The sequence below is a fragment of the Acipenser ruthenus genome, chromosome 2 (assembly GCF_902713425.1).
Source record: "Acipenser ruthenus chromosome 2, fAciRut3.2 maternal haplotype, whole genome shotgun sequence".
NCBI lineage: Eukaryota > Metazoa > Chordata > Actinopteri > Acipenseriformes > Acipenseridae > Acipenser > Acipenser ruthenus.
The window spans coordinates 6,788,830-6,815,355 of NC_081190.1; the positions used below are offsets into that span (position 1 = coordinate 6,788,830).

The 26,526-nt window shown below is 39.6% G+C and overlaps 1 protein-coding gene across 5 annotated transcripts in view; it reads left to right on the forward strand.

Moving 5' to 3' along the window:
• Positions 1-25,004, forward strand: part of LOC117397670 (SMC5-SMC6 complex localization factor protein 1-like) — a 51,265-nt gene extending 26,261 nt beyond the window's left edge. For all 5 annotated transcript variants that reach the window (XM_058987496.1, XM_058987472.1, XM_058987503.1 and 2 more), the window contains 3 exons: positions 7,877-7,969; positions 8,775-8,957; positions 23,520-25,004. In XM_058987496.1, coding sequence (XP_058843479.1) covers positions 7,877-7,969; positions 8,775-8,957; positions 23,520-24,010 — 767 coding nt within the window. In that variant the 3' untranslated portion in view covers positions 24,011-25,004. The remainder of the gene's footprint in view (positions 1-7,876; positions 7,970-8,774; positions 8,958-23,519) is intronic.
• Positions 25,005-26,526: the final 1,522 nt, after the last annotated feature.

The window sequence follows — 26,526 nt, forward strand, 5'->3', positions numbered from 1 at the left end:
CCTTCCAGATCCAGTGTGAGGTTTTTTTGGTGGATCAACACAAGTACAGTATCACACAAGTCCAAGATGAACGTTCTAATGTGTACACCAAACACTGTGACCCAAATACTTTATCACATAAATTGTACAGACTTTTAACTTGATCTCCTTTGCCAGTGTTTTTGACCCTGAAGAGAACTACTCTCTGAGTGCAGAGTATTGAAAGTGGGTAAAGTTTTCAGTTTGGTAACCTGTGTTCTATTTTGCTGTGGATAAACGTGCGAGTCTAGTGGAGCTGTAAGTTTGGAGCACATCTCAGAAGTGTGCTTCTTAAGTTATAAAGCAAATGACAATCTAGTAGCACATACTTTGTGACCAACATTCTTGTTTGTAAAAAACATTCTGCACAGCCAGACGTCCTGTTGAGAGGCAGTAAACCATTTATTAAGGGACCTATTTATTGCTTTACTAAAATATGTGCTGAATATCTAGTGCACAAGAGAAGTGTGATGGTAGAATAAGTATGAAACACCAGCACTAATAATTTTAGCACCGTCTCAGTGGTGGTACAATCGGCAACCTAATTTCTTATTAGATTATCGTATAGGCATTTATCAATAATATACGATGCATTGGCGTTTTATTTTTAAAATTTAAAGAACAAACATTACTGTTTTTAACAGAAGATCCAATAACTCTTGTGCATAATAGTTAAACAAAAAGGCACTACTTGCATTCAAATTAGAATAGTTCCGATTTAAAAAAAAAGAAATACAAAGGACTTGAGTTTTTAAAAACTAAAAATAATATGCGTGCATCTGCACCCTTTGACATTGTAATAATAATAATGAATACTATATTTTAACAGAAGTCATTTCTATCTGAACTATGGTTGTTCATTACTGTTAACATTTTATGTCCAAAGCAAAGCATTTGAATTAATCTTACAAATCCTAATATGAAGTTCGGGGTCCATAATTGAGGAGGTAGGAGAAATATCAACCGCACACAAAGAAACGGTTGTGGCAGTCAAGCTGGGTTTATTGCTCAGCAGGAGTTCAAGTAGCATAGCACTTTATAGTGCTAACAAACATACACCATAATAATGCAGCATCAGGAACAGTAGCAACCATCACGACATCCTCCTGCCCACCCTCTCCCTATACTCTGTGTTACACAGCTTGTACAGCCAAAGGGGCGGTGTAAGGGAATGAACGTAAAACCACTGACATGCTAATATGAGCGCACACAGAAATGACATGTACGTTGCTATACATACAGCATACCGTATATGGGTTCATTACACTAACCAATTTAACTACTGTACTAAATTCAGCTTATTATTATGTAATATCGCCATATAATCCAAACACAACATGCACTGAAACAAAATAAGGTAATCAGTAGAGTTTTAATAGATTAAATTAAAAAAAAAAAAACATATTGCCTTAATTCTTAAATCAAGAAAACATTAATACAATAGGCCTACTTCTGATTTGGCTTGTCCAACGCGAATGTAGAGGCCTAAAGTGTGTATCCTAGCAACGCGCTGATATTGTTTATCTACCGTACTAGCACTAAAAGAAGCACAGCCTCACACACTCAAGGTTTTAATGCAAACCGGCAACAGGAGACTTCAAAACGGGTTCTAATTTGATGCATCGATTCATCAATATGTAATGGAAGCTCAGGAAATTTAAGGACAGATGATCAATAATCAATGCGTCGATTTAATTGTTGTACCACTACTGTTAAATAAAGCTTTGTTTTGCCTAAGTCAGCTGCAGTTATTTTATTTGGCCGCAATAAGGTGCTTTACTGTTCTATATAACATATTTTTAAACTACATGTGAATGTTTGTTTTATTCCATTTATATGGATTACCAGTAAGATAGTAGGATTTTCAATCAAATATAAACTACTAGTTAGGGTTGAGTCTGAATATTCGAGTAATCGAGTATTCTAAATTTAAAATTACTACTCGAATACTTTCATCAAGTTTTGAATACTCGTTCATTTCTAAAACAAATGGAAAAATGTGCAAACTACACGCAAAAAAACTTGGCACGGTATTTGAGCGGAGGAAGTTAAAAGTGATGAGTCACTACAATTGTCATCTCACTGATAATTGACAGGGAGGCGGGCGTGCTCATTACCTAGCTCTGCTATTGGCTAAGGGAGTACATGCGCAGTGAAAATAGCATCTTTGGGGTGGGAGGGGACAGTATTTTGAAAAGTTAAATGAGACCACCATGCAATGTAATGTCTGCAACACAAGTATCTCGTATCGTAAATCAAGTTAAATGCTCAATCACCTGGAATGCAAGCACCCATCTGCTACTTTGGAAGGAAACACAAAATGTGGCAAAAAACAAACAAGCATTGCATCTTTTAATGTGTGCAGTCCTGGACGATGTGATGAGTCTCCGTCTGAAAAAAAAAGGTTTTTTTTTTTTTAGTTTTAAGTTTACATTAATTTGGATTTTGACTGCAAACTACCCGGGCGATGTTAAGCCTTTGTTGTTTGAGTTCTGCTGTTATCGGTCTCCAACTGATATCGGCTTGAATCCGGAATCAGACTTTTTGGGTAAAACAAAAATGTATATATTGTATAGTGGAATCGGCAAGTACAGGTACAGTACATCTCGTTTTATGTTATATGTTATTGAGCAAACATACATTGTTGTGCTTTGTTAGTAAGCAGTAGTGTTGTGTGTTTTATAAGAGTCGTCAAAGGGTGTTAAAAATGCAGTTTGGGGCTCCCGAGTGGTGCATCCAGTAAAAGCACTCGCTAGAGTGCAGGATGCGCTCTATAGCCTGGACATCGCCGGTTCGAGTCCAAGCTATTCCACATCCGACCGTGGACGGGAGCTCCCAGGGGGCGGCGCTCAATTGGCTGAGCATCGTCCGGGGGAGGGAGGGTTAGATCGGCCAGGGTGTCCTCGGCTCACCGCGCACCAGCGACCCCTGTAGTCTGGCCGGGCGCCTGCGGGCTTGCCTGTAAGCTGCCCAGAGCTGCTTTGTCCTCCGACGCTGTAGCTCTGAGGCGGCAGAGTGTAAAGAAGCGGGCGGCTGACGGCACACGCTTCGGAGGACAGCGTGTGTTCATCTTCGCCCCTCCCGAGTCAGCGCAGGGGTGGTAGCGGTGAGCTGAGCCTAAAAATAATTGGGCATTTCAAATTGGGGGGAAAATAATAAAAAGTAATTGGCAATGACTAAATTTAAAAAAAAAAAAAAAAAAAATGCAGTTTGAAGGTCCTTTTTATAACGTTCTGTGTTTTATTGTTAAAATCCCTCTGCTGTGTATTCTTATTTTTTATAGTTTAAATCATTTTTTACTTTGAATACATTAGATGCCTTAGATGTGTCTTTGCTGTTACTGTTGATGTATTTATCTGTGTGTCCCTATGTGTGGTTGCTGATAATACATTCTAAGGACCGGTCACTGTTATGAGTAATTAGAGGTTGAGTATTCGGGTATTCAAAACTTTTATTCTTGGTATACTCGAATATGTTTATATAGGCTGTTGTCTGAACCTAATTTGATGCTGTTTGGGTGTGTACATTTGTACATTTACAATCCTAGCTGACTTCTTCAGATTCCCCTGTAGAATACCCCTGTACATTTACAATCCTAGCTCTTCAGATTCTCCTGTAGAATACCCCTGTACATTTAGAATCCTAGCTGACTTCTTCAGATTCCCCTGTAGAATACCCCTGTACATTTAAAATCCTAGCTGACTTCTTCAGATTCCCCTGTAGAATAATCCTGTACATTTACAATCCTAGCTCTTCAGATTCCCTTGTAGAATACCCCTGTACATTTAAAATCCTAGCTCTTCAGATTCCCCTGTAGAATACCACTGTACATTTGCAATCCTAGCTCTTCAGATACCCCTGTTGAATACCCCTGTACATTTACAATCTTAGCTCTTCAGATACCCCTGTTGAATACCCCTGTACATTTAAAACCCTAGCTCTTCAGATTCCCCTGTAGAATAATCCGGTACATCTCTCCATTCATGTTGTCTTCTATTAGTCCAAGTTCACCAACCCCTGAAGCTGCCATTCACCTCCAAACTTAATGTTGCCTCCTCCGTGTTTCATGGTGGGTTGCAGACACTCCTCTTTTTAATTCTTCGGATGGCTTTCTTCACACCATCACTCTCCCACCTGAGCTGAACAAATTCAATTTTGACTCATGCTGAAAAAAGCGTCTTGTTTCTGGAGGTATTGGCAAAAGACATTTTTTCTTCTTGTTGACTGTGCTGATAAAGGGTTACTTTCTAGCAACCGGGCCATAGAACCCCCTTTATTTCACTCTATTTATTACCGCGTGTGCTAACATCTTCACACCATATTCTTCAAATAGCTGATCCACAACAACTGAAGCATGTACTTTTCTGTTTCTCCTGATCTTGGCAACCAGGGCTTGTAACCAGGAGGTCCCCAGTTCAAATCCCACCTCAGCCACTACTAACTCATTGTGTGACCCCGAGCAAGTCACTTAACCTCCTTGTGCTCCGTCTTTCGGGTGAGACGCAGTTGTAAGTGACTCTGCAGCTGATGCATAGTTCACACACCCTAGTTTGTGTAAGTCGCCTTGGATAAAGGCGTCTGCTAAATAAACAAATAATAATAATAACAATGGCATGGTCTTGTCACTCTGTGTTTGATTCTTTTCCTCCCTCTGCCTTTTCAAGTTGCTCACTTTTTTGTTTTTTGTACTTCTGTAGTGCACTGTCTGGTGTGACATTTTTACCTACTTTTCTTTGGCTGTAACCTTCATACAGTACAGTACAACACAGTGTGATTTTATATAGCGCTCTTCATACAGAGCATCCCAGGGCCACTCAATCCAGCTCAATAATAAGCTAACTCAAACAAATATGTTTTGAAAGGTTCGATTGTGCCAGCATTCCTGATATGACTTGGGACGTTCCAATGGCAAGGAGCATAACAACTAAAGGCCCTCGCCCCTCCTATTTTTAGATGACTTCTAGGAACTACCAAAAGTTCAGCATTCACTGATCTCAAAGAGCGACTAGGAGCATAAGGTGCTAACAGTTCCTGTAAATATAAGGGCCCAAAACCATGAAAGGCCTTTTGAGCAGTAAGCAGAATTTTAAAACCAATCCTGAATTTAACAGGAAGCCAGTGCAGCGATTTAGGAATTGGAGTAATATGTTGTGAACAATGTGTGCGAGTTAGCACTCTGGCTACAGCATTTTGAACCAGTTGGCTCCGATGTAATTTAGAATCGGGAAGGCCAGCAAACCGCATATTACAATAATCTAACCATGAAATAACAAGAGCATGAACCAATATCTCTGCATCTTTATCAGATAGAATAGATCTCAATTTGGCAATGTTCCTGAAATGATAAAGTAAGGCCTTTGGAACAGTGCTAATGTGGGTATCCACACAGTTTTGAATCCATAGTAATTCACAAGTTTTTCACAGTATTGGATAGAGTCAAAATATTACTATCAAAGGGGATTTCAGTACGGGTGGATTTAACTAAACTGTGTCTGGAGCCCAGTTATAGCACCTCTGTCTTATTAGGATTTATTTTTAGACCATTTATAGCCATCCGTGATTGAATTTTGCTCAGGTACTGAGACAGCGCAGAGACCGCTATCTTCAGTTTGGGAAGAAAAGAACAATATATTTGAGCATTATCTGCATAACAGTGAAATCCAAGGCTATATTTTTTAGTAATTGATCCAAGGGGAAGCATATAGACTGATGAGCAGGGGAGCAAGGATTGAGCCTTGTGGAACTCCACACTTCACATCACCAGTCAGATGAGTACTGACACAAAGAGAAACACTGGCATTGATGTGATAAATAGGAACTAAACCATTGTCAATGTAATTCTGTAGTTTTTCCAATAAAATACCATGGTCCAGTGTCAGAAGCAATAGAAAGATCATGCAACACTCAAATAGACAATCGTCCAGTATCAGCAAACAGGGTGTCAGTACAGACCCTCCATAAGGCTGTTTTAGTACTACTGTATAACCGAAGCGAAAGCCAGAATGAAACTTTTCCAGCAATCCATTTCTACAAAACTGAACCTGAAGCCAAGTTGACAAGACTTTTTTTAATCAATTTCTCAATAAAAAGGGATGTTGGAAACAGGCTTATAATTTCCAAAATCATGTGGGGACAGGAAATGTTTCTTCACACTGCTGTCACCTCAGTCAATTTGAAAGTAAAGGGAACCCTTCCAGTTGTTGGAAAGGAGTTCACAATAGGAGTTAAAATAGGACCCAAAACAGGAAGACCCTTAATTGGTTAAGGTACTACTTGCACACGGACAGCGCCAGAGTATTCTGCTCTTTTTGCCATTTTGAGGCAAAATGACAAATTATTCTGAAAACAATGACTGTTATACTAACCTGTGTGTTTTTTTTTATTTGCATGATTTCAATTAACACCTGAAAAAAAATATTGTTAAGAAATGTATTGTAATGTATCCCCCTGCCTGATTAATTGTTTTCAGACTGCCTGAAAAATTATTTGAGCACATCTGACATAAAATCTTTGTTTAAAAAATGTATTGTAGGAGAAAAAGGGTTTGAATTGTATTATATACTGAATACAAATAAGTAGCTTTTTCCTTTCCACATTCAAAATCAGTATAAAAGATTACAAAAAAATAAGAAATGCAGCACTGCCTGAATAATTGCTGTTGTAGACACAGTGCATACCTAGAAGGTCATAAAGTGAATCAGTGGCCACTGAGCTGGGATTATTCAATTCTTTTGCTCTCAACATTGGACTGCACAACCTCACCCACCCTTATCTTAATACTGACAGAAATCACAACGATTCAGTTCTGTAAAATGGGGTCAAAAAACTAAAAAGGCTTCTGAGGTTACATAATTTGATTTTAAAGCATCCAGTGAATTCCTGGTTAGCTTCAGTTTCTTGCTGACACTTACATTTCAAAAGCCTTTTCTCCCAGATGTTTCCCTGAATACAGATGAGGCGTTTCAATCCTGGTACAATTTCATTTAATGAAATCTGAGTGCATTTTAAGTTTCCTCTTAGTAAACTGTCTAAGGAGCATATTGTGTTCATTCCTTTTTTATGTGACTTGAAACCTCATAAGGTGTGTTTTTTTTTGTTTTCCATATAAAAGATGCCTTTACAATAACACACTGGGCTTTATCTGTGCAAGCCAACATTCTGTACAGACGGATGCCCTGTTGAGAGGCAGTAAACCATTTATTAGCAGATTTGCAGTTTGGTATTATACTGGCAAGTACAGAAGCACTCATGCTTGGCCTGAAACTTTCTTGTGAAGTTCAGCCATACATGGAAATAGCCGTCTCTCTCTGTCTCTCTCTCTCTCTCTCTCTCTCTCTCTCTCTCTCTCTCTCTCTCTTTAATATTTTCATGATGTGATATTGTATAAAAAAAGGGTATACAAAAAATATAAGTAAAACCCTTTGGAGCCTTTTGTGCCCGAGTGTTGTAGTTTGCTGATTAAACATCACGTGGCGCATTCGTAATGCCCAGTGGAGCTTTTGAACCCTCGGTCTGTGAAAAATACTGTTGAAACCATTGTGCTAAGGCTGTGTAGCAGAACTTCATGACTGGAACAATACCGGCAAGGAAGTGATTTTCTAGCAGATTCAGTGTTGACTTTCACACTATAATGGAAATGGAAATTGAAATGCTATACCAAAAAAAAAGTCAAAATCGGTTAGCTTTTTTTTTTCTTCTTGTTTTTAATCTTTTCTTTTTCTGCAGTCTCGAAGAAAGCTGTGTTTTTATTGTGGGATATTTGGGATTGTAGCTGGTGCCTGTTTGCATTTGCTTCTGAGCATTGCAGAGGAACGCTAGCCAGACGCACCCTCATTTTGGATGATTGTTTTTTTACAAGGAGAGACGCTGTTACATAGAGCCTGCAAGCGGAACCAAGTCGAGAGGTTGATCGGTGCCCTTCATGTTCCTGGGGTTGACATTAATGTTAAAGGTAGGTCCTATTGTTGTTGTTGTTGTTATTATTATTATTATTATTATTATTATTATTATTATTATTATTATTAGATTTTTTTTAAAGATTATTCTTATATATATATATATAAGGTGCACTGACAAAATGCTTAAAATGACTGGGAGTATGGGGGCAAAGGTCACATGCCCATTGGTAATTGAAAAGAGCTGTTATGTCTTATATTATGGTTCCTGGCTTGAACAATATCCCCTTCTCACAACTGAATACGTTTTCCTTTTTGACCGCTGTGAAAGAAAAGGCTTTTGTTTTCCAGTTTTACTGTCTCGCTCCTCCATTTAAATGCCAATTTTCCAAATAGATGAAAAATCAGCTCTCGAGCAAGACTAAGATGCAAAAAAAAAAAGAAAAATCACTGATTCCTTTTCAAAACATTATTAGGATGGGTTGGTATTTTTATTTTTAATCCCCCCCCCCCCCCCCCCATACAGTCCAGTTGGCTTTTATTTTTATTTTGTTAATAAATCTGCATCATGTTTTCACAGAGAGAGAGAGAATAAATAAATAAAAATATTTGGCTCTTATTTGGTTTAGCATATCAAAGGTTTTCACTGTATAATGATAATACTTTATGAAGTGCCCTGCATTTTCCTTGTCCCTACTTATTATTTTCATAAAATCGTTTTATTAATAGCGATGCAAAAACTGCAAAATGGCCTTCATGTGAAATGCATGTATGTTTAGTCATTTTATGAAGGCTACCACCAGTGTTGATTTGCTTTGTAAGTTGACTGCTTTCATTATTTGTGTGTACTTGTTCATTCAGACCATGCAGGCTGGACGCCCTTGCATGAAGCCTGCAACCATGGCAGCATTGAGTGTGTGCATGCCATCCTGCAGCACTGCCCGGATGTAGATCTTCTTACCCAGGTGGACGGGGTGAGCCCCCTGCATGATGCGCTCAGCGTTGGAGAGTTGGACATTGCCAAGCTGCTCCTCCGACAAGGCGGTAAGCATCCAGCTCTGCAAACCAGCGGGCACAATGCTTTCCTCTGTAACACTTTCAAACTAAGCGGCACAGAGTAATAATGCTGTTCACGTGATTTTGTGTTGTGGTTAACCTTATTAAGATTCAATAGGAAACCCTGGAAACCTTGGCCCATCACATGTGGTGTATTCTCAACCACCATTGCAGGAAACACCTCACCACTGGTCCACTTCAGCTGGAATGACCATTATACAGTACGGTATAACTCACTATCCATGAAATGAATGTATTTTATCCCTGGGAGTATAATATACCCCTCCCCTCCCACTTGGGGAATGGTTTATTCAGAGTGCTGTAGTATCCCAAATATGATCCGCTTTCTAACATGACTGGCAGGGTTGTGCAGTTTTAGAAAAAAACTTCTTGTCCAAGGGACAGAAATCTACTTGCCCCCTTCCCATCGCACAAAACACACAAAAAGTAGAATATAACTTGTAGGGTTTTGGTTTTTATTTAACAGTGAACACAATCAATCAATTGGTGATGAACAGGGGTTTATCTAGCCTTGTAGCTTGACTGGTTCACTAAATTCTTCAAGATACACAGAAAGATTATCTGCTACCCCACCTCACCTCAACATATTTAAAACATACTTTAATGAAATGTTCCTTTTAGTGCAGTTTGGAACACGTGCTAGTACATTTAAGTAGCATACTAAGAGTACAACTGTAATAAGCAATACTTGGGAGTTAATCAAATTGTAAAATAGCTTCTGCCTGTTTTTTTCCACTCTCTATAATTACTTTTTGTTTATTTAGCAGACGCCTTTATCCAAGGCGACTTACAGAGACTAGGATGTGTGAACTATGCATCAGCTGCAGAGTCACTTACAATTACGTCTCACCCGAAAGACGGAGCACAAGGAGGTTAAGTGACTTGCTCAGGGTCACACAATGAGTCAGTGGCTGAGGTGGGATTTGAACCGGGGACCTCCTGGTTACAAGCCCTTTTCTTTAACCACTGGACCACACAGCCTCCTTGTGGTCCAGCCTCAATGCACAACACAAGCGAAGTAAGCGGCGCAAATGAAGCGAGCAAATATAGAAATACATTTTGTTTTGCATGACGACAACAAAAACATGACAATATTGAGAAGCCTTGTTGTTGTTGTTGTTTATTTTTAGTTGCTGTTTTTTTATATATATAATTATTCCTCTCGAAAGAGGCATATTGAGAACAGGAGTAAAAGGGCCTTCAAGCCGTCAGGAATCGTTCTACATTCTAATCTTCTGAATATTGCTGTTTGTTGTGGAGGCTCTGTTTGACTGCCGTATTCATTTCACATACTGCAAATCACTGTTAGTGTGGTACATGTTAAAAATGTGAAGGCATATTTTCAACAAACTTTATACCCAGCATGACGAATAAACACAACATTTTTATCTTTGGAAACTTCCCATGTGGTAATTTCATATCCAGTGCATTTACTTCAAGCAGAAGTTACAAAAAGCTAAAACTAAAAAGTGATGAATAGGTTGGGCATTTTTTTTTTTTTTTTTAATATCCCTAAATGCTAAGTTATTGTCTGCTCTATAATAGTGTAGCGTGCACAGGGTAGGGGTCAGGGTTGGTAGGTGACGCAATCAAACTTGAAGACATAAGCCCGATACCAGCTCCTGCAAGAGAGCCGGCTCTTTTGAGCAGCGGTATTGGTGCTGTGCTTCAGTGCGGGAGGTCCCGGGTTCACGTCCCACCCCTGCCTGCAGGATCCAAAAACGTTACAGTAGCAATAAGGCGTGGTTTCAGGACTGCACAGGAAGTAAGAATAATAAGCTAACTGCGAAGACTCACTGCTGTCATGTCTTTTTTGCTAAAATAGAAGTTATACAATAAATATAAAGTAATTAGATACACACAGAAAAGCGCAGAGAAGTATGTCTGATGTGTCAGCTGACGGGCTTTCCTGAGGTAATATTAGTGGAGAGAGTGCAGCAGTGATTGATGGTTTTGATTTTCCTGCTTGCACCACATGCTGATGCAGCACTCCTTGCTCATTGAGTTTGTCTGTATGTAGGGAAACCGCCACAGTATAGACACATTAAACTGTTTCTGGAATTCTTTTTTTTTTTTCAATTTCAAAAGAGCACAGTCTAGTGCTCTGTTTCAAATTCCCGAAGTTGCCTTGGGCTACCGGGTACCTCGGTGGGCTACTGATTTGCTCAGTTAGTAACCTAACAGGCAGCCAGGCTGTTTCTTCCCCTGTGGTTGGTTATATAGGAGACATAATTGCAGTTTTAGGTTTTCTTTGTTTTGTTTTGTTAACACTTGCAGATATAAAACCAAAAGACAGACTGTAGTGGATTTAGTATTTAAAAAAAAAAAAAAAAAAAAATCAGTAAGGCAAGGTTAATGGTAGCATGATGTGAACTATTTAAACTATACTTAGTTTACAGAATAAAGTCAATTTTATGTTTGAGGACGTACTGTGTTGGCTGCAAGAAACAATATGACTCAATGATGGTCTTGCTTATGTGGAAACATACCTAAGATAACATTAGGTACTGCAGTCTAGAATTGGTGCTTACTGAAGTCGGTGAAATTAAATGAACAGTATGGGGTTTACTCATGTCACCTGAACCCCAGGGTGAGTTTACAACCGTGTATGTGGAGTACAGTGTACTTTAAATAAATAAATAAATACAGTTATGTTATAAATAGTTTTTTTGCGGCCCCGGGGGGTGGGGGGAGGGGTTGGAGGGCTTTACATGACTCCATGTTATCTCCTTCAATCAACACCTCAAAATAGCTTTCTCGCAGTTACTAATATATATTTTTAAATTTACTATACAGCCTGCTATGCCAGACCAAAAAGTGAATTGTCAACCTTATACATAAAACTGAAAAATATGTGTCCCAGCCACTGCCTTCCAGACATGCATATCTTAGAACCGTGCATTCATGTTTTTTACCCTCATCCATAAGCAGTGTGCTGTTGTGGTTCTTAAACTCTTTCCATGGTGCATATTTTCATTAAGGTTTACTGAAATTAAGACTTTTTTTTTGTTGGTTTATTTTTGAATATTTATTTATTTATTTAGATATATTTTTATGAAAACACAAAAAAATCTAAATAACACATTTTAATGGAAGTTGTACTCACTTTTTGTGTGTTTTGACACATGAATAGTCAGGTTTTTACTGTACTGTAGTGTACAATGCAGGCGTTGGGTAGGCCTGTATCAGAGGTGCCTGGAACAAGCCTCTGTACTGTAGTGTACAATGCAGGCGTTGGGTAGGTCTGTATCAGAGGTGTGTGGAACAAGCCTCTGTACTGTAGTGTACAATGCAGGCGTTGGGTAGGTCTGTATCAGAGGTGTCTGGAACAAGCCTCTGTACTGTAGTGTACAATGCAGGCGTTGGGTAGGTCTGTATCAGAGGTGTGTGGAACAAGCCTCTGTACTGTAGTGTACAATGCAGGCGTTGGGTAGGTCTGTATCAGAGGTGTGTGGAACAAGCCTCTGTACTGTAGTGTACAATGCAGGCGTTGGGTAGGTCTGTATCAGAGGTGTGTGGAACAAGCCTCTGTACTGTAGTGTACAATGCAGGCGTTGGGTAGGTCTGTATCAGAGGTGTCTGGAACAAGCCTCTGTACTGTAGTGTACAATGCAGGCGTTGGGTAGGTCTGTATCAGAGGTGTGTGGAACAAGCCTCTGTACTGTAGTGTACAATGCAGGCATTGGGTAGGTCTGTATCAGAGGTGTCTGGAACAAGCCTCTGTACTGTAGTGTACAATGCAGGCGTTGGGTAGGTCTGTATCAGAGGTGTCTGGAACAAGCCTCTGTACTGTAGTGTACAATGCAGGCGTTGGGTAGGTCTGTATCAGAGGTGTCTGGAACAAGCCTCTGTACTGTAGTGTACAATGCAGGCGTTGGGTAGGTCTGTATCAGAGGTGCCTGGAACAAGCCTCTGTACTGTAGTGTACAATGCAGGCGTTGGGTAGGTCTGTATCAGAGGTGCCTGGAACAAGCCTCTGTACTGTAGTGTACAATGCAGGCGTTGGGTAGGTCTGTATCAGAGGTGTGTGGAACAGGCCTCTGTACTGTAGTGTACAATGCAGGCGTTGGGTAGGTCTGTATCAGAGGTGTGTGGAACAAGCCTCTGTACTGTAGTGTACAATGCAGGCGTTGGGTAGGTCTGTATCAGAGGTGTGTGGAACAGGCCTCTGTACTGTAGTGTACAATGCAGGCGTTGGGTAGGTCTGTATCAGAGGTGTCTGGAACAAGCCTCTGTACTGTAGTGTACAATGCAGGCGTTGGGTAGGTCTGTATCAGAGGTGTGTAACAAGCCTTTGTACTGTAGTGTACAATGCAGGCGTTGGGTAGGTCTGTATCAGAGGTGTGTGGAACAAGCCTCTGTACTGTAGTGTACAATGCAGGCGTTGGGTAGGTCTGTATCAGAGGTGTGTGGAACAAGCCTCTGTACTGTAGTGTACAATGCAGGCGTTGGGTAGGTCTGTATCAGAGGTGTCTGGAACAAGCCTCTGTACTGTAGTGAACAATGCAGGCGTTGGGTAGGTCTGTATCAGAGGTGTGTGGAACAAGCCTCTGTACTGTAGTGTACAATGCAGGCGTTGGGTAGGTCTGTATCAGAGGTGTCTGGAACAAGCCTCTGTACTGTAGTGTACAATGCAGGCGTTGGGTAGGTCTGTATCAGAGGTGTCTGGAACAAGCCTCTGTACTGTAGTGTACAATGCAGGCGTTGGGTAGGTCTGTATCAGAGGTGTGTGGAACAAGCCTCTGTACTGTAGTGTACAATGCAGGCGTTGGGTAGGTCTGTATCAGAGGTGTCTGGAACAAGCCTCTGTACTGTAGTGTACAATGCAGGCGTTGGGTAGGTCTGTATCAGAGGTGTCTGGAACAAGCCTCTGTACTGTAGTGTACAATGCAGGCGTTGGGTAGGTCTGTATCAGAGGTGTGTGGAACAAGCCTCTGTACTGTAGTGTACAATGCAGGCGTTGGGTAGGTCTGTATCAGAGGTGCCTGGAACAAGCCTCTGTACTGTAGTGTACAATGCAGGCGTTGGGTAGGTCTGTATCAGAGGTGCCTGGAACAAGCCTCTGTACTGTAGTGTACAATGCAGGCGTTGGGTAGGTCTGTATCAGAGGTGTGTGGAACAGGCCTCTGTACTGTAGTGTACAATGCAGGCGTTGGGTAGGTCTGTATCAGAGGTGTGTGGAACAAGCCTCTGTACTGTAGTGTACAATGCAGGCGTTGGGTAGGTCTGTATCAGAGGTGTGTGGAACAGGCCTCTGTACTGTAGTGTACAATGCAGGCGTTGGGTAGGTCTGTATCAGAGGTGTCTGGAACAAGCCTCTGTACTGTAGTGTACAATGCAGGCGTTGGGTAGGTCTGTATCAGAGGTGTGTAACAAGCCTTTGTACTGTAGTGTACAATGCAGGCGTTGGGTAGGTCTGTATCAGAGGTGTGTGGAACAAGCCTCTGTACTGTAGTGTACAATGCAGGCGTTGGGTAGGTCTGTATCAGAGGTGTGTGGAACAAGCCTCTGTACTGTAGTGTACAATGCAGGCGTTGGGTAGGTCTGTATCAGAGGTGTCTGGAACAAGCCTCTGTACTGTAGTGTACAATGCAGGCGTTGGGTAGGTCTGTATCAGAGGTGTGTGGAACAAGCCTCTGTACTGTAGTGTACAATGCAGGCGTTGGGTAGGTCTGTATCAGAGGTGTCTGGAACAAGCCTCTGTACTGTAGTGTACAATGCAGGCGTTGGGTAGGTCTGTATCAGAGGTGTCTGGAACAAGCCTCTGTACTGTAGTGTACAATGCAGGCGTTGGGTAGGTCTGTATCAGAGGTGTCTGGAACAAGCCTCTGTACTGTAGTGTACAATGCAGGCGTTGGGTAGGTCTGTATCAGAGGTGCCTGGAACAAGCCTCTGTACTGTAGTGTACAATGCAGGCGTTGGGTAGGTCTGTATCAGAGGTGCCTGGAACAAGCCTCTGTACTGTAGTGTACAATGCAGGCGTTGGGTAGGTCTGTATCAGAGGTGTCTGGAACAAGCCTCTGTACTGTAGTGTACAATGCAGGCGTTGGGTAGGTCTGTATCAGAGGTGCCTGGAACAAGCCTCTGTACTGTAGTGTACAATGCAGGCGTTGGGTAGGTCTGTATCAGAGGTGCCTGGAACAAGCCTCTGTACTGTAGTGTACAATGCAGGCGTTGGGTAGGTCTGTATCAGAGGTGTCTGGAACAAGCCTCTGTACTGTAGTGTACAATGCAGGCGTTGGGTAGGTCTGTATCAGAGGTGTCTGGAACAAGCCTCTGTACTGTAGTGTACAATGCAGGCGTTGGGTAGGTCTGTATCAGAGGTGTGTAACAAGCCTTTGTACTGTAGTGTACAATGCAGGCGTTGGGTAGGTCTGTATCAGAGGTGTGTGGAACAAGCCTCTGTACTGTAGTGTACAATGCAGGCGTTGGGTAGGTCTGTATCAGAGGTGTGTGGAACAAGCCTCTGTACTGTAGTGTACAATGCAGGCGTTGGGTAGGTCTCTATTGGAGGTGTTGGGCTTTCAAGGACTGAAGTAATATTTTCAGTTTAAAATCGCTTTTTTTTTTTTTTATTGAATTTCAATCTCAAACTTGGTATGTAAATGGTCCATAGAGCAAACCATGTGGTGAATCCAGTAAAAAAAAACAAACTTCTATTCCCAGGTACCCCTTTGACAGATCTGATTGAAGTGTTTCTGAGCGAATCGGCTTCAAGTCTGCAGCTGTGCTCAGACTATCCCTGCAAAAACAAAAACACAAATAAAAATAAATGTACCAGTGAAGCTGTGCAGAACAGAGACATGTAACTGATCGCTGTAAGGCTAACACGTGAAAGTGTACAAAAAAAGTTAAACTAAGAATGACATATGGTCAACTTAAGGTACAGGAACAACGTGAGTAGTTATAAAGCTGTGTTTTTATTAGCCCTACTGACTTTGTCTTTACTATGAATTTGAGTGGCATAGGAGAAAACCACAGTACAGAACATTCTGTCACTGTATGCCAAATCTTATCCAAATCAATACTAAAGACAAAAAGTACATATGTTTGATTGCAAAGTATAGTAACCCAACCTACCGTTTTATACCTCGTGTGTTTTTAAAGCTGCTGTTGCCAGTGTCAGACACGTCCGCCATTTGAGGTTGTAACTTCATATTTGCAGGGTTAAATAAACGATGCAAGCAAAATATGTTGGCTGTGACGTTGACCTCTGACCTTCAGTAAGATAGCTACCATATTGATGGGATGTGACTTTTTGTGTCTCTGCTGTCTAGTCAGTAGACTTTTAGTTATTGTCTTAATGCTTGGTAGACAGCTGCATTATTTGATTTATCTTGGTTAAGTTCCATTATCAATGTTCATTAAATTAATCAATATTATAGATCACATGTTTATAGTTGGTACAGAAAAAGTGTAAAGAACATCCCTGTTAATTGTGAAAAACGAATCATGAGAGTACTGAATAAGACTTATACTTGACATGGTATGGTATGAATAGAATCGACATATATTGTTAATTATGCAGGAATTTAGGCTTAAAAAAATACATAAATAAATAATAGTACACAAAAGTATAGAAGGTCAAGTGACTGGTGGGATTTGTTTTTTTAACAAATATAAGCCAGATTTTTCTTGAACTTATTTTACTGTATTTTTATTAGTGCTGGGACAAATATCTGAATATTCAAACAAATATTTTTTGACATGTATTCAGATACAAAAATCTGATGTTCTTATTCACTAGTGACAAAAATACCTTGTATTTATTTACCGTCTCACCAGAATTTGCGCGACAGTTAATATTTATAAAAAAAAACACAGAATCAACACAGCAGCTCTTGAGCCTCTATTTAAAAGTTTTAGACAGCAAAAAGTAAACAAATGTCATTCTGAAATGCCTCGCTTAAACAGTAACCAACTTGCTGGAAATCATCTCATGTGGAATGTAATAATCGAGAACCAAAACTGAGTGTTTTTTGCCCCTTCATTTTACTGCGACATTTTGTTTGTTTTATTTGAAGTGTTTAAAGTTACATTTCAGTTTTCAATTGCTTGTTCAACTACATGTTATTACTTTATGAAAACGTGTCTATGGCCACTGTTTACTGTTAATAAACAGCAATGGCAAGGAATGAAAAAAAAGTTTAAAAAATAAATAAAATGCATGTCAACTTTTTGTGCTATTATTTCGGGAATAAACAAAACAGGTAATTCACTGGGTAAAGTAAGGCCTACACGACATATTCTTTACTCCTGGAATTTTTTTCTACTTTAACATCTTGCTGTAAAATAAAGGCACACACAGAGGGGCAACAGCCACACCCCCTGCCCCTGCTGCTATGCTGTCTCTGCCTGCGTTCAGAGCAACACAAAGACTTGTATTACTTTTTGAAAACAAACGAATATCTGAATGAATATTTAAATTGTGAGTGAATATCCAAACATGAAAATTCAGGCTCCTTTTATTAGCCATTTTTGAAATGAGATAACTGTAGCATCCATGCTTTTATAGAATTTATCTGTACCACAACCACCGTGGTGACAGAAGAAATGTGCTTCGACCCTTGACCTGTGTCACCCATACAAAGCTGTCTGCAAGACCTTTACTTATCCCTCACATTACAGATGCCACTCACCATTTCAGAGTGGCCAGTGGACACGCGGATCACAAAGGATGCTTTATGACCCAGGTCACTGTGGTCACTGTTTTATTGATGGCACTGAGATGCTGACCCTCTCCTAGTTGCCCTCCAGACTTCCTGAACCTGGGGTCTGTGCTGTCTGAATTATTGTCTGGAGACATACAGTACACACCACTCAGACTAATGGTTATTATGGGGCTATATTTTACCTCTGCTGCTGCTTGATGTTTGATTGTTAATGGAATGGACAACCACAGCATCACTGGAAATACCCTTTTAATTTGCCCATATGAATTAGTTTATACTCGTGTTGTTGTACCGAGTTTTAGTTTGTTAAATGGCTTGGTGGTAGTAATGTTATGGGGGGTGAGGTAAGCAGGTCCATGGGCAGCATGATTGGAAGGTCAGAGGGTCCAGTGCAGTTTTGGTGTAGTCTTTAAGTGTTTATTTTCAGTAGTAGCAGACTTCATTGACACATCCTGAAACTTGTTAATTGTGTAATTTGTCACTTAATGCGATAACAAGCAGGGACATCCAGGTACAAGCAAATGAGTTGCATGGAAATAATATTCCATTCTCAAATTTAAGCCGGGCATAATTCTTTCATATGTAATTATTTGATTGAGCATATTATTCTTGCAGAATCTAAAACATGACTGCAGTTTTGTTCCAGGCGTTTAAACAGTAACAGACTTCCTGAAATAAGGAAAGCAAACAGAGAACTTTCTTTTACCATGCATTGTACCAGATACCGAGTTTTAAAATTAAAATACATGTAAGCTGTGGTGGGCAACGATATGAAAATTGTATACTGATATTGTGCACGTATTTCAATATCAATAATATCGAAGTCTTCCAAAACACAGAAAAATATAAGAACACAATTGCAGTATCAAACATACTGTATATAGACATTAACAGACATTTACATATGAAAAGCAATAACTTGCTTTAACTTAGTGGTGCTTTGCTTCACAATATCCATGGAGAAAAACAAGGTCTTGTTATATTGTTTTACTATTCCATCATCAGCCACCTCAAAACCGAAATATTTCTTTACTTCACTGCGCACAGACTTTCTAGCCAATCCGGCAGTAATTGAGTCTTCAGCTGCTGCTTATAAATGCTGACTCACGGCACCCCTAAAAGTATTAAGTACGGCGTCATGCTGAATTGTGCATTATTTTGAGATGTATTTTGATGTTTTAATACTGAAAGTTCATATTTTAAAAATACATTAATAATAGCTTAAGTAATCACAGAGACAAAATGCAATGAACCACTGACGCATGTGCATATCTCAAATAATGCAAAACAGATGGCCAATAGTGCTTTATTGCAGCATGGAATGAAATGGTTAAATAATACTTTAGTGTGTGGCGTTTGCCTACGAGACTCACAATGACTGGTGTGTATAGGGTTTGCTGTATCATACTATAAAATAAACTTGATTATACTGCATTTGTATTTTTAGCAGTATTATCAATAAAAAGAACTGTAACAAAAATATTAAAATAATAATCTTAAACCCATTGCAAATCCTTGCATCAGAAAATGGCATTATTCTCCACGGAGCTCTTGTTATGTACACACATGTAGAAGTAGTTTAAAAACTACAGTACTTCTGTAAGTTTTATATGAAATTGTGTATTTTGTGTAATTTCCTCTTCCACTTTTAACCTCCTTCACTGCCTGATCAGTTTTCTTTTCCTTTTCCTTTTTCAGTTTGACTGCCCACTTTGTAAAACCTGTCGCTGTCTTTGCACAAAGCAATGCAGGTAACCAGGGTTGAGTTCCTTAAAATTGCCATTTGGCACCAGTAATTTTCAGTTATTGGATAGCTACAGTTTCTACAATAAGCAATTCATAAATACAGCATTGATACCAATTCTGCAATTCCCTCCAGTGACAGAAAATTACATTGTAATTGTGAAATCATTTGATTATGAAACATTTCTGTTAATGGATTGTAGTTTTTAATCTTCAAAACAAATAGATAATTAGCATCTATTAAGTTGTTGGGAGGCGCATATCTTGTTACACTAACAGTTTCGGGTTTGCAAATGGGTGAATGCAGCAACTAAATTTGGGGATTTTTTTGGTATTGTATTTATTCACAGTCACAATTGGTCCCTGGATCACAGGACAGAAACCTCTGCTCCAAAATCAAATGGGTGATCTTAGACTGAGATTACTGGGATCAGAACTATTGGTCCTGTTATAAAGGCAGTGACGTGAAAGATGCCACGTCGGTTAGACTTCTGGTGGGTTAGCTTGGCAACATGTAGATTCTGTTTCACCTAGTAAAGTTCCGGAACAAAAAGGAGACTCATGCACCAAGATGGGTAAATAGCGTAACTAGATTTTCAATTCAATTGTATTCTTAAGCACTAACTTTGTTTCTGCACTATATATCTCCTTATTTTTCATTTGGATACTGTTTTTACAAAGTTGAAGCTTAAAACATTAATTGAGCCTTGTGGCTTTTAAAAATTACAAAAATTAGATGCATTTTATTTTTTGTTCAGAATTATGCTGTGTAAGCATATGACTGTTTACTTATGTCTTTTGGGGGATTATCAGATCCCTGTGCCTGTAGCTTGTCCTAGCAAGTACAGAGTGATGAGACAAATAGTGGCCAGTTTCACTCCAGTTGCTCTGGAAAAGTTGGCAAACATTTAATTCTGACATCCAAATTTCTGAGAAAATTAATCTATATAAATAAGACAGACGGTTTCAAACTGTTACTAAATTATCTTTAATAACATTTACCCCTGTGAACAAGATGTTTCGCCTCAGTAGACTATCCAGTTAAAATAATTGAAATAAACCTGTCAAGATAGAAGATGTATATTTTATTTTGTTTACACTAGCGTGTACTGTATTAGCGCAGGTTTCCAATCCCTTTGCTATGAGACAAGAAAAGAATCCGTCCACGGTATATATTTATTCTTTCTTTTTCTCATTTTATTTGTAGTCTTCTCCTGCCCCCTAAAGGCCAGCTCTGGCTGGCTGTGTAGCGTCTGAGAGGCATCAATTCCTCTGTTCATCCAGCACGAGCCCTGGCACTGTGTAATTATCAAGGTTCACATTTAATCTCCCAGGTGTTTTATTCATCTCCAGAGCCGTGCATCTGACACATCACGCCAATACCTGGACTCACTTCAATCGGTCTCAGTGATGTGAGAGCCAATATCGTATCAAGCCCAGCTTCTCAAAGGGACACGGCAATGCACTGACAGATGTGTATTTTACGGGCCATTGTGAAGAATAGGCAGTGGCTGATTTTATTGTCCTAGGGGAGGAGATCCACCAGCGCTTGCATTCATCAAGGTCTGCTGGCAACTGTACAGGCTGCACACAGACTCATCTTTGCCTTTGTCACATTCGGAGTTTCGGCCTGTCAAGCAGTTTGACACTGCAGTGGTAGGGACTGCGTCAGCTGCTCATTGTGCAGTCATTCAGTCTTGATGATTTTGATTTGGGCCGCAGACGCTTTTGCATTTGAAAAACTTTGCCCATTAAGTCCTATACTGAATTCATGCTTGAGTTACTGCATTTTAATAACAGACCCCTGCAGTTACTATGTGCTGAGGCACATTTGTCTCAGTTGTGTACATCTTTACTTTGGCTCTAGTGCAAATTAACCCTTTCACTGATGCCTTTTTGTTACCACATTATTATCCTGTTGGTTTATTGGTTTATAATGCAGATCTGTGTGTGTAAGTATTTTTTTTTATTTTATTTGTCTAGCACTTGTTTCAATAATAGTTGACACTAGCTGTTTACCTTACTGTTCCTCTTCATGCTAATGGAATCATGATGGATTCCAAATTGAAGGCCGAATGGTCTTGGTAAAAAGTCATATTCTAAATAGTGCTTGGTGCCACCTGGTGGCAAAATATTGTTTTTGCCTTGCTATATTAAGTCCATTAATTCATTTTGTAATTTTTTTATTTATTTTTTTGCACGGCCTTCTGTTAATTATTGCTAATATTTTGAGATATATAGTAAATATGGACTGGAAAGGAGGGCTATAGTAGAACATTATTGACCTGAGGGAAGACTATTGTTACCAACGGGGCTATGATGCCCGAAGCCGCAGGGGCATTTAATTTTCCACTATGGCTGAGTCTGCAGTACATATTTTAATATCAGAATCAGTGAAGAAAATAAGTGAGGCAAGGTTGGATAGTAAATACGATATTTGGTTTAAATATAGCTGATACCGCATACATAAATAAATATTGACATATATTTTGTTTAAATATAGCTGATACAGCATAAGTAAATAAATACCAGAAAATGTTTTCGAAGTTCATACCGTATCGTTAGCAAAGTTTTTCTCCGCCTGGTTTGCTGACTGCTGCACAATCCAGTTTATATCCTGCCCATCATATTTGTTTTCGTCGAGTTGAATTTCAGAAAGTCAGAAAACAGTGACAGTAACGTTTTAATCACCATTTTGTTTGGAGCATCTTTCTTTTATAAGATGTTTTGTAATTCGTTTTCTGTTAACACACAGAGTCAGTGTTCATCCATTTTCTCTTGTGAAGAGTGCAGCGGAGCAAGGCGTTCATTTGAAAAGGGGTGGGACTGACAGTAATGTGTACCAATCACACAACGGTCAGAGACTATTGACCGGTGGTGTAAGGATGTTAGGGCAATAGTATCAATCTATGATGAGGTTTTTGCCAATCACTGATTCATACGTAGTGAAGGTAGAGTCTCTACAGCAATACAAAAATACAAAACTCTTTGAGCCAAACTTCAGTTTTAATGGTTTACCAAAAAAGTTTACATAGGGACATTCATAGTTGCACTCTCAACATTTTTCTTCTTCAAAAGAATTAAATGCATGACTCCTGCTGATTTTTATACTCATCAAAAATGTTATTTATTTGTTAAAAACATAGTGATTAAACAAACACACAACGCGTTTCGACACCTAATGTGTCTTCATCAGGTTCACATCAAATTGGATTTGACAAAGGGGGCCATTCATTGAAGGCTGCCATGGTTTTAGTTAACTGACTTTTCAACCTGTAAACAAACTTTTAAAAATTGCCTATAAAATTAGAGTATCCTGATTGACCGAAAAGGGCTGCAAGTAAAGCAGATGTCTCTGAGGCTAAAGATCTCATTATCCTGATCATACTTCTGTATTTAATATAGACAATTTAAAAGCACACAACCCACAATGTAAATTAATAAAAAAATCAGTTAAAAAACTATTTATAAATGTGTTTAAAAAAAAAAAAAGGTTGTCCATTCAGCCATTTATAAAAGAAATACAGAATGTTGTATCAAGAGTTAAATAAGAAATAATATACATTTAATTCACCAATTGTTAATATTTAGTCATCAGTTTACAGAGAATATATTCATAAGATAATATTGCCAAAGTGGCTGTCGTAATAGATGTATTTGCCATTTCTGTTCATTTGAACAGTGTAATTTTTCACTGTTAATAATGATGTAAAGTGCAGAATACCGTCTTCATGCAATATCTTGTAGTGTTCCCTCAACATCACTTCTGAACTACAGTAGATGTGTTTTTCCCTGAAGCTGGCAGGCTGGCTGTCTATCTATCTAATATCCAGGGACGCTTTATGAAAATGGCCCATGAAACTGTTGTCACAGTTCAGTGTTCCAGAGCAGGTCTGTGGATGCTCACTTTTTTATTTGAACTCAATTAGGTAATTTACTTAAAATTTCTTCCTTAATGTGACTTGACTAGGCCGTCAATATGTAACCAGTTAATTGTGTCAACATAAGTGCTAAAAATGGTTCTAAATGGCCCCCTAGGTACTGTGAAAAACAGCTGTTCCGTCACGTGCATGTAAATGCTGTTCCTGTTTATGCCCCTTCATTGTTCCTGCAGGAGCCGTGTTGTTACAGCAGAGGGATAAGAGTGGAAGGACGCCGCTGGATTATGTCCATTCTCAGCCACTGAAAGAGGAGCTTCTGGACATTGTGCGAGAGGGTAACTCTCCCAGGGACGGCCAGGGTGACAAGCTGTTGGATGGCGCCTTCTTGGAGATGTGCTCCTGCCTCCTGAGCTGTCTGATAATGAACTACCTGGTGGTGTACAACCTGCCAATGCATGGCAGCTTCGAGTCCAGTGAAGAGGTGAACTCACAGCTGGCTCGCTTTGTGGCTGTTCACACCTTTGAGAAGGTGACCAGCATGTGGAAGGAATCCCGGCTGATTCGGCACGCTAAGGACATAGAGACCTTGCTGAAGATGTCAGAGTATTACCAGCAGGTGCCTAACGTCCTCAAGAAGGGCTGTGGGATACACAGTGAGATTCTGCTAGCGTACCTGCAGATTTTGGCATTTCAGAGTGAACAGCTGAACAAAAACCAGGGGTGACCACAAGTGCAAGCCTGGGAGTCCAGCCCTCTGATCGCTCAGCTGAGGCTAAACAGATCAGTAATTGTTATCTTGGACGTTGTCACTACTTAAAGTCAAGCAACACAGTTCTTGCTGATTACTTGGTTGCATTAGGGCACCCACTATTTAGCTCTTTTTACAAGCTGGGATAAGGGGACGTTCCTAATAAATATTTATGCATAGTGTATAGCTGAGTGAATATCTTGCACTTGACACTGTTTATTGTTGAGCGGTGTCCGAAATGCTGTTATAAATCACTTAACTTTATTGAAACATCATGAAAAATGTTTCTGAATGGCTGAATTAAATGTTGTGCCTGACTGAGTGGAGAGGGGGAGTTGAATGTAAACATTACTAAAAGCAAGCAACTTCGGTTTTTTGAGTCCTTAATAAAGTAGGTTGTAACAGTGGCAGTGTGGAGGCAGTGTGGTCCAGTGGTTAAAGAAACGGGTTTGTAACCAGGAGGTCCCTGGTTCAAATCCCACCTCAGCCACTGACTCATTGTGTGACCCTGAGCAAGTCACTTAACCTCCTTGTGCTCCGTCTTTCAGGTGAGACGTAATTGTAAGTGACTCTACAGCTGATGCATAGTTCACACACCCTAGTCTCTGTAAGTCGCCTTGGATAAAGGCGTCTGCTAAATACACAAATAATAATAATAATAACAACCAGCTGGTAAAAAAAGTACTTTTAACACTGAATTTAGAATGCTTTTTAGACGCCAATTTAAAAAGCCTGTGTAACCGGTTGCAGAATTAACAGGTTTCAATGAATATCCCAAATCAACTAACAAGTTTATTATCAGACAGCTCAACTAACTAACTACAAATATATATATTCTGAAAGGTGAGTGATTTTATAACGTTAATACCAGAGTCTCAACTGTAAAATTGTTATTACATTGTTATGCTTTTTGTTCAAATTTAAATACGGTGCCTTGGTAAATATTTCCAATAAAGTCTTATTTTAACTAGTTAGTGCTTGTAAACACATTACAATGAGTCATTTTCTTTGTTTTGTTTCTTGTTCTCTCACACATCAGTTGCTGCTTTTTTTTTTAATGACTCGCAAGACATTCTTGACTAGAGGTTGTCTACTACGTTCCCAGCTTATTTTACCAATGCCTGTGTCTTTCAACGCGTCGTTAAACACCCCCCCCCCCCCCCAACATCTTAAATGACAAATATATCAATAATCCGTGAAGTCTCGGGCCGAAGTTATGTGTTTTTAAACACTATTCCATTACTGTACCTTTATGTTGATGCTACTGTATGAATGCTCTTGGAAACAAAGGGAAAGGGGATTGTTGTACATTTTGTCCAGATTTGCTTTCACACACGTCTCTAAAAACACATCTCATATACTGAACGTTTGTAAGACATTTATGGGTCAGTATTTTTTAATTTTTTCAAACATTTCTTAAATTCAATCTGGAAAACTGACTTGGGTCTCTACAGCATAATACAAGAGGTGCACGCTATATTTTAAAGATGGCGCTATTAAGATGTCAAAAACAATCGAGCAACAAAGAACTACTACAGTATTCAAACGTCTAACGTAGACCCCCCTGTATATAGTGACTGCTCTTCATCCCAATGAAAAAGTAGCAGAAGCAGTACAGCGCTTGGCGTTAAAGTAGATTGTCTGCTGACATGTGCTTGGGTGAACAGCCAATCAAAAGCAACAAAGAGCGAGGTAAGCAAAATATTGTGACCATATTAAAAGACAAAATCTCTAACTGGATGCCCCAACACTGTGTAGAACATGCCTGTGCTGAGTTTCCAACAGCTGTAAGGTTTATGATAAAGATAATAACAGACATACTTCAGCAGGCAAGGCAGTGATGTTAATGTTGGCAGGTACGGTCTGTGTTTGCAGAGGGCCCTGCATGCTTAAACCAATTCAAAACTGGATAAACCTTGCTTCTAAATAAAAGTATATGCTACTGGGAGATTTCTTTAGGAACTGCAGAAATGATAACTTTGATGTATTGCTGTATTAACACTGATCATCCATTTTACTAAATATTTAAGGCTGACACCTCTGTGTGAGGCCTCCTATTGCCGCTGCTGCTCCTGACGACTGAGATTGAGCTTTCTCATCTGGATACCATGTGGAGTTAATGCTAAAGCTGCCCTCCATCAACTTTTGGGTGGCTCTCCTGGTTTGAAGAACTGCTTAGGGAACATTGAATAATCACTTGTTTCCTGATGAGTCTTTTCAACTTTATACATTAAAAGAGAGGGTATGTGGGGAGGATTGGAGGCTGGGTGCATTGCTCAAAGATTGTCTACCTTGTTTAAATGTGCAGGATGGGAATGCTTCAGTTTATTAATTACAAAAAAGGTTTCGAACTAAATGTGAATTTGCTTCTTTGGCAAGACAAACTTAGCGACCCAAAACTACGCTTTTGCTTTACTAGCTGTCAAGGCTAACCTGCACAGACCATGCTCAATATCACACTTCAATTTTTAAATTCTTTATAAGAAAAAAAC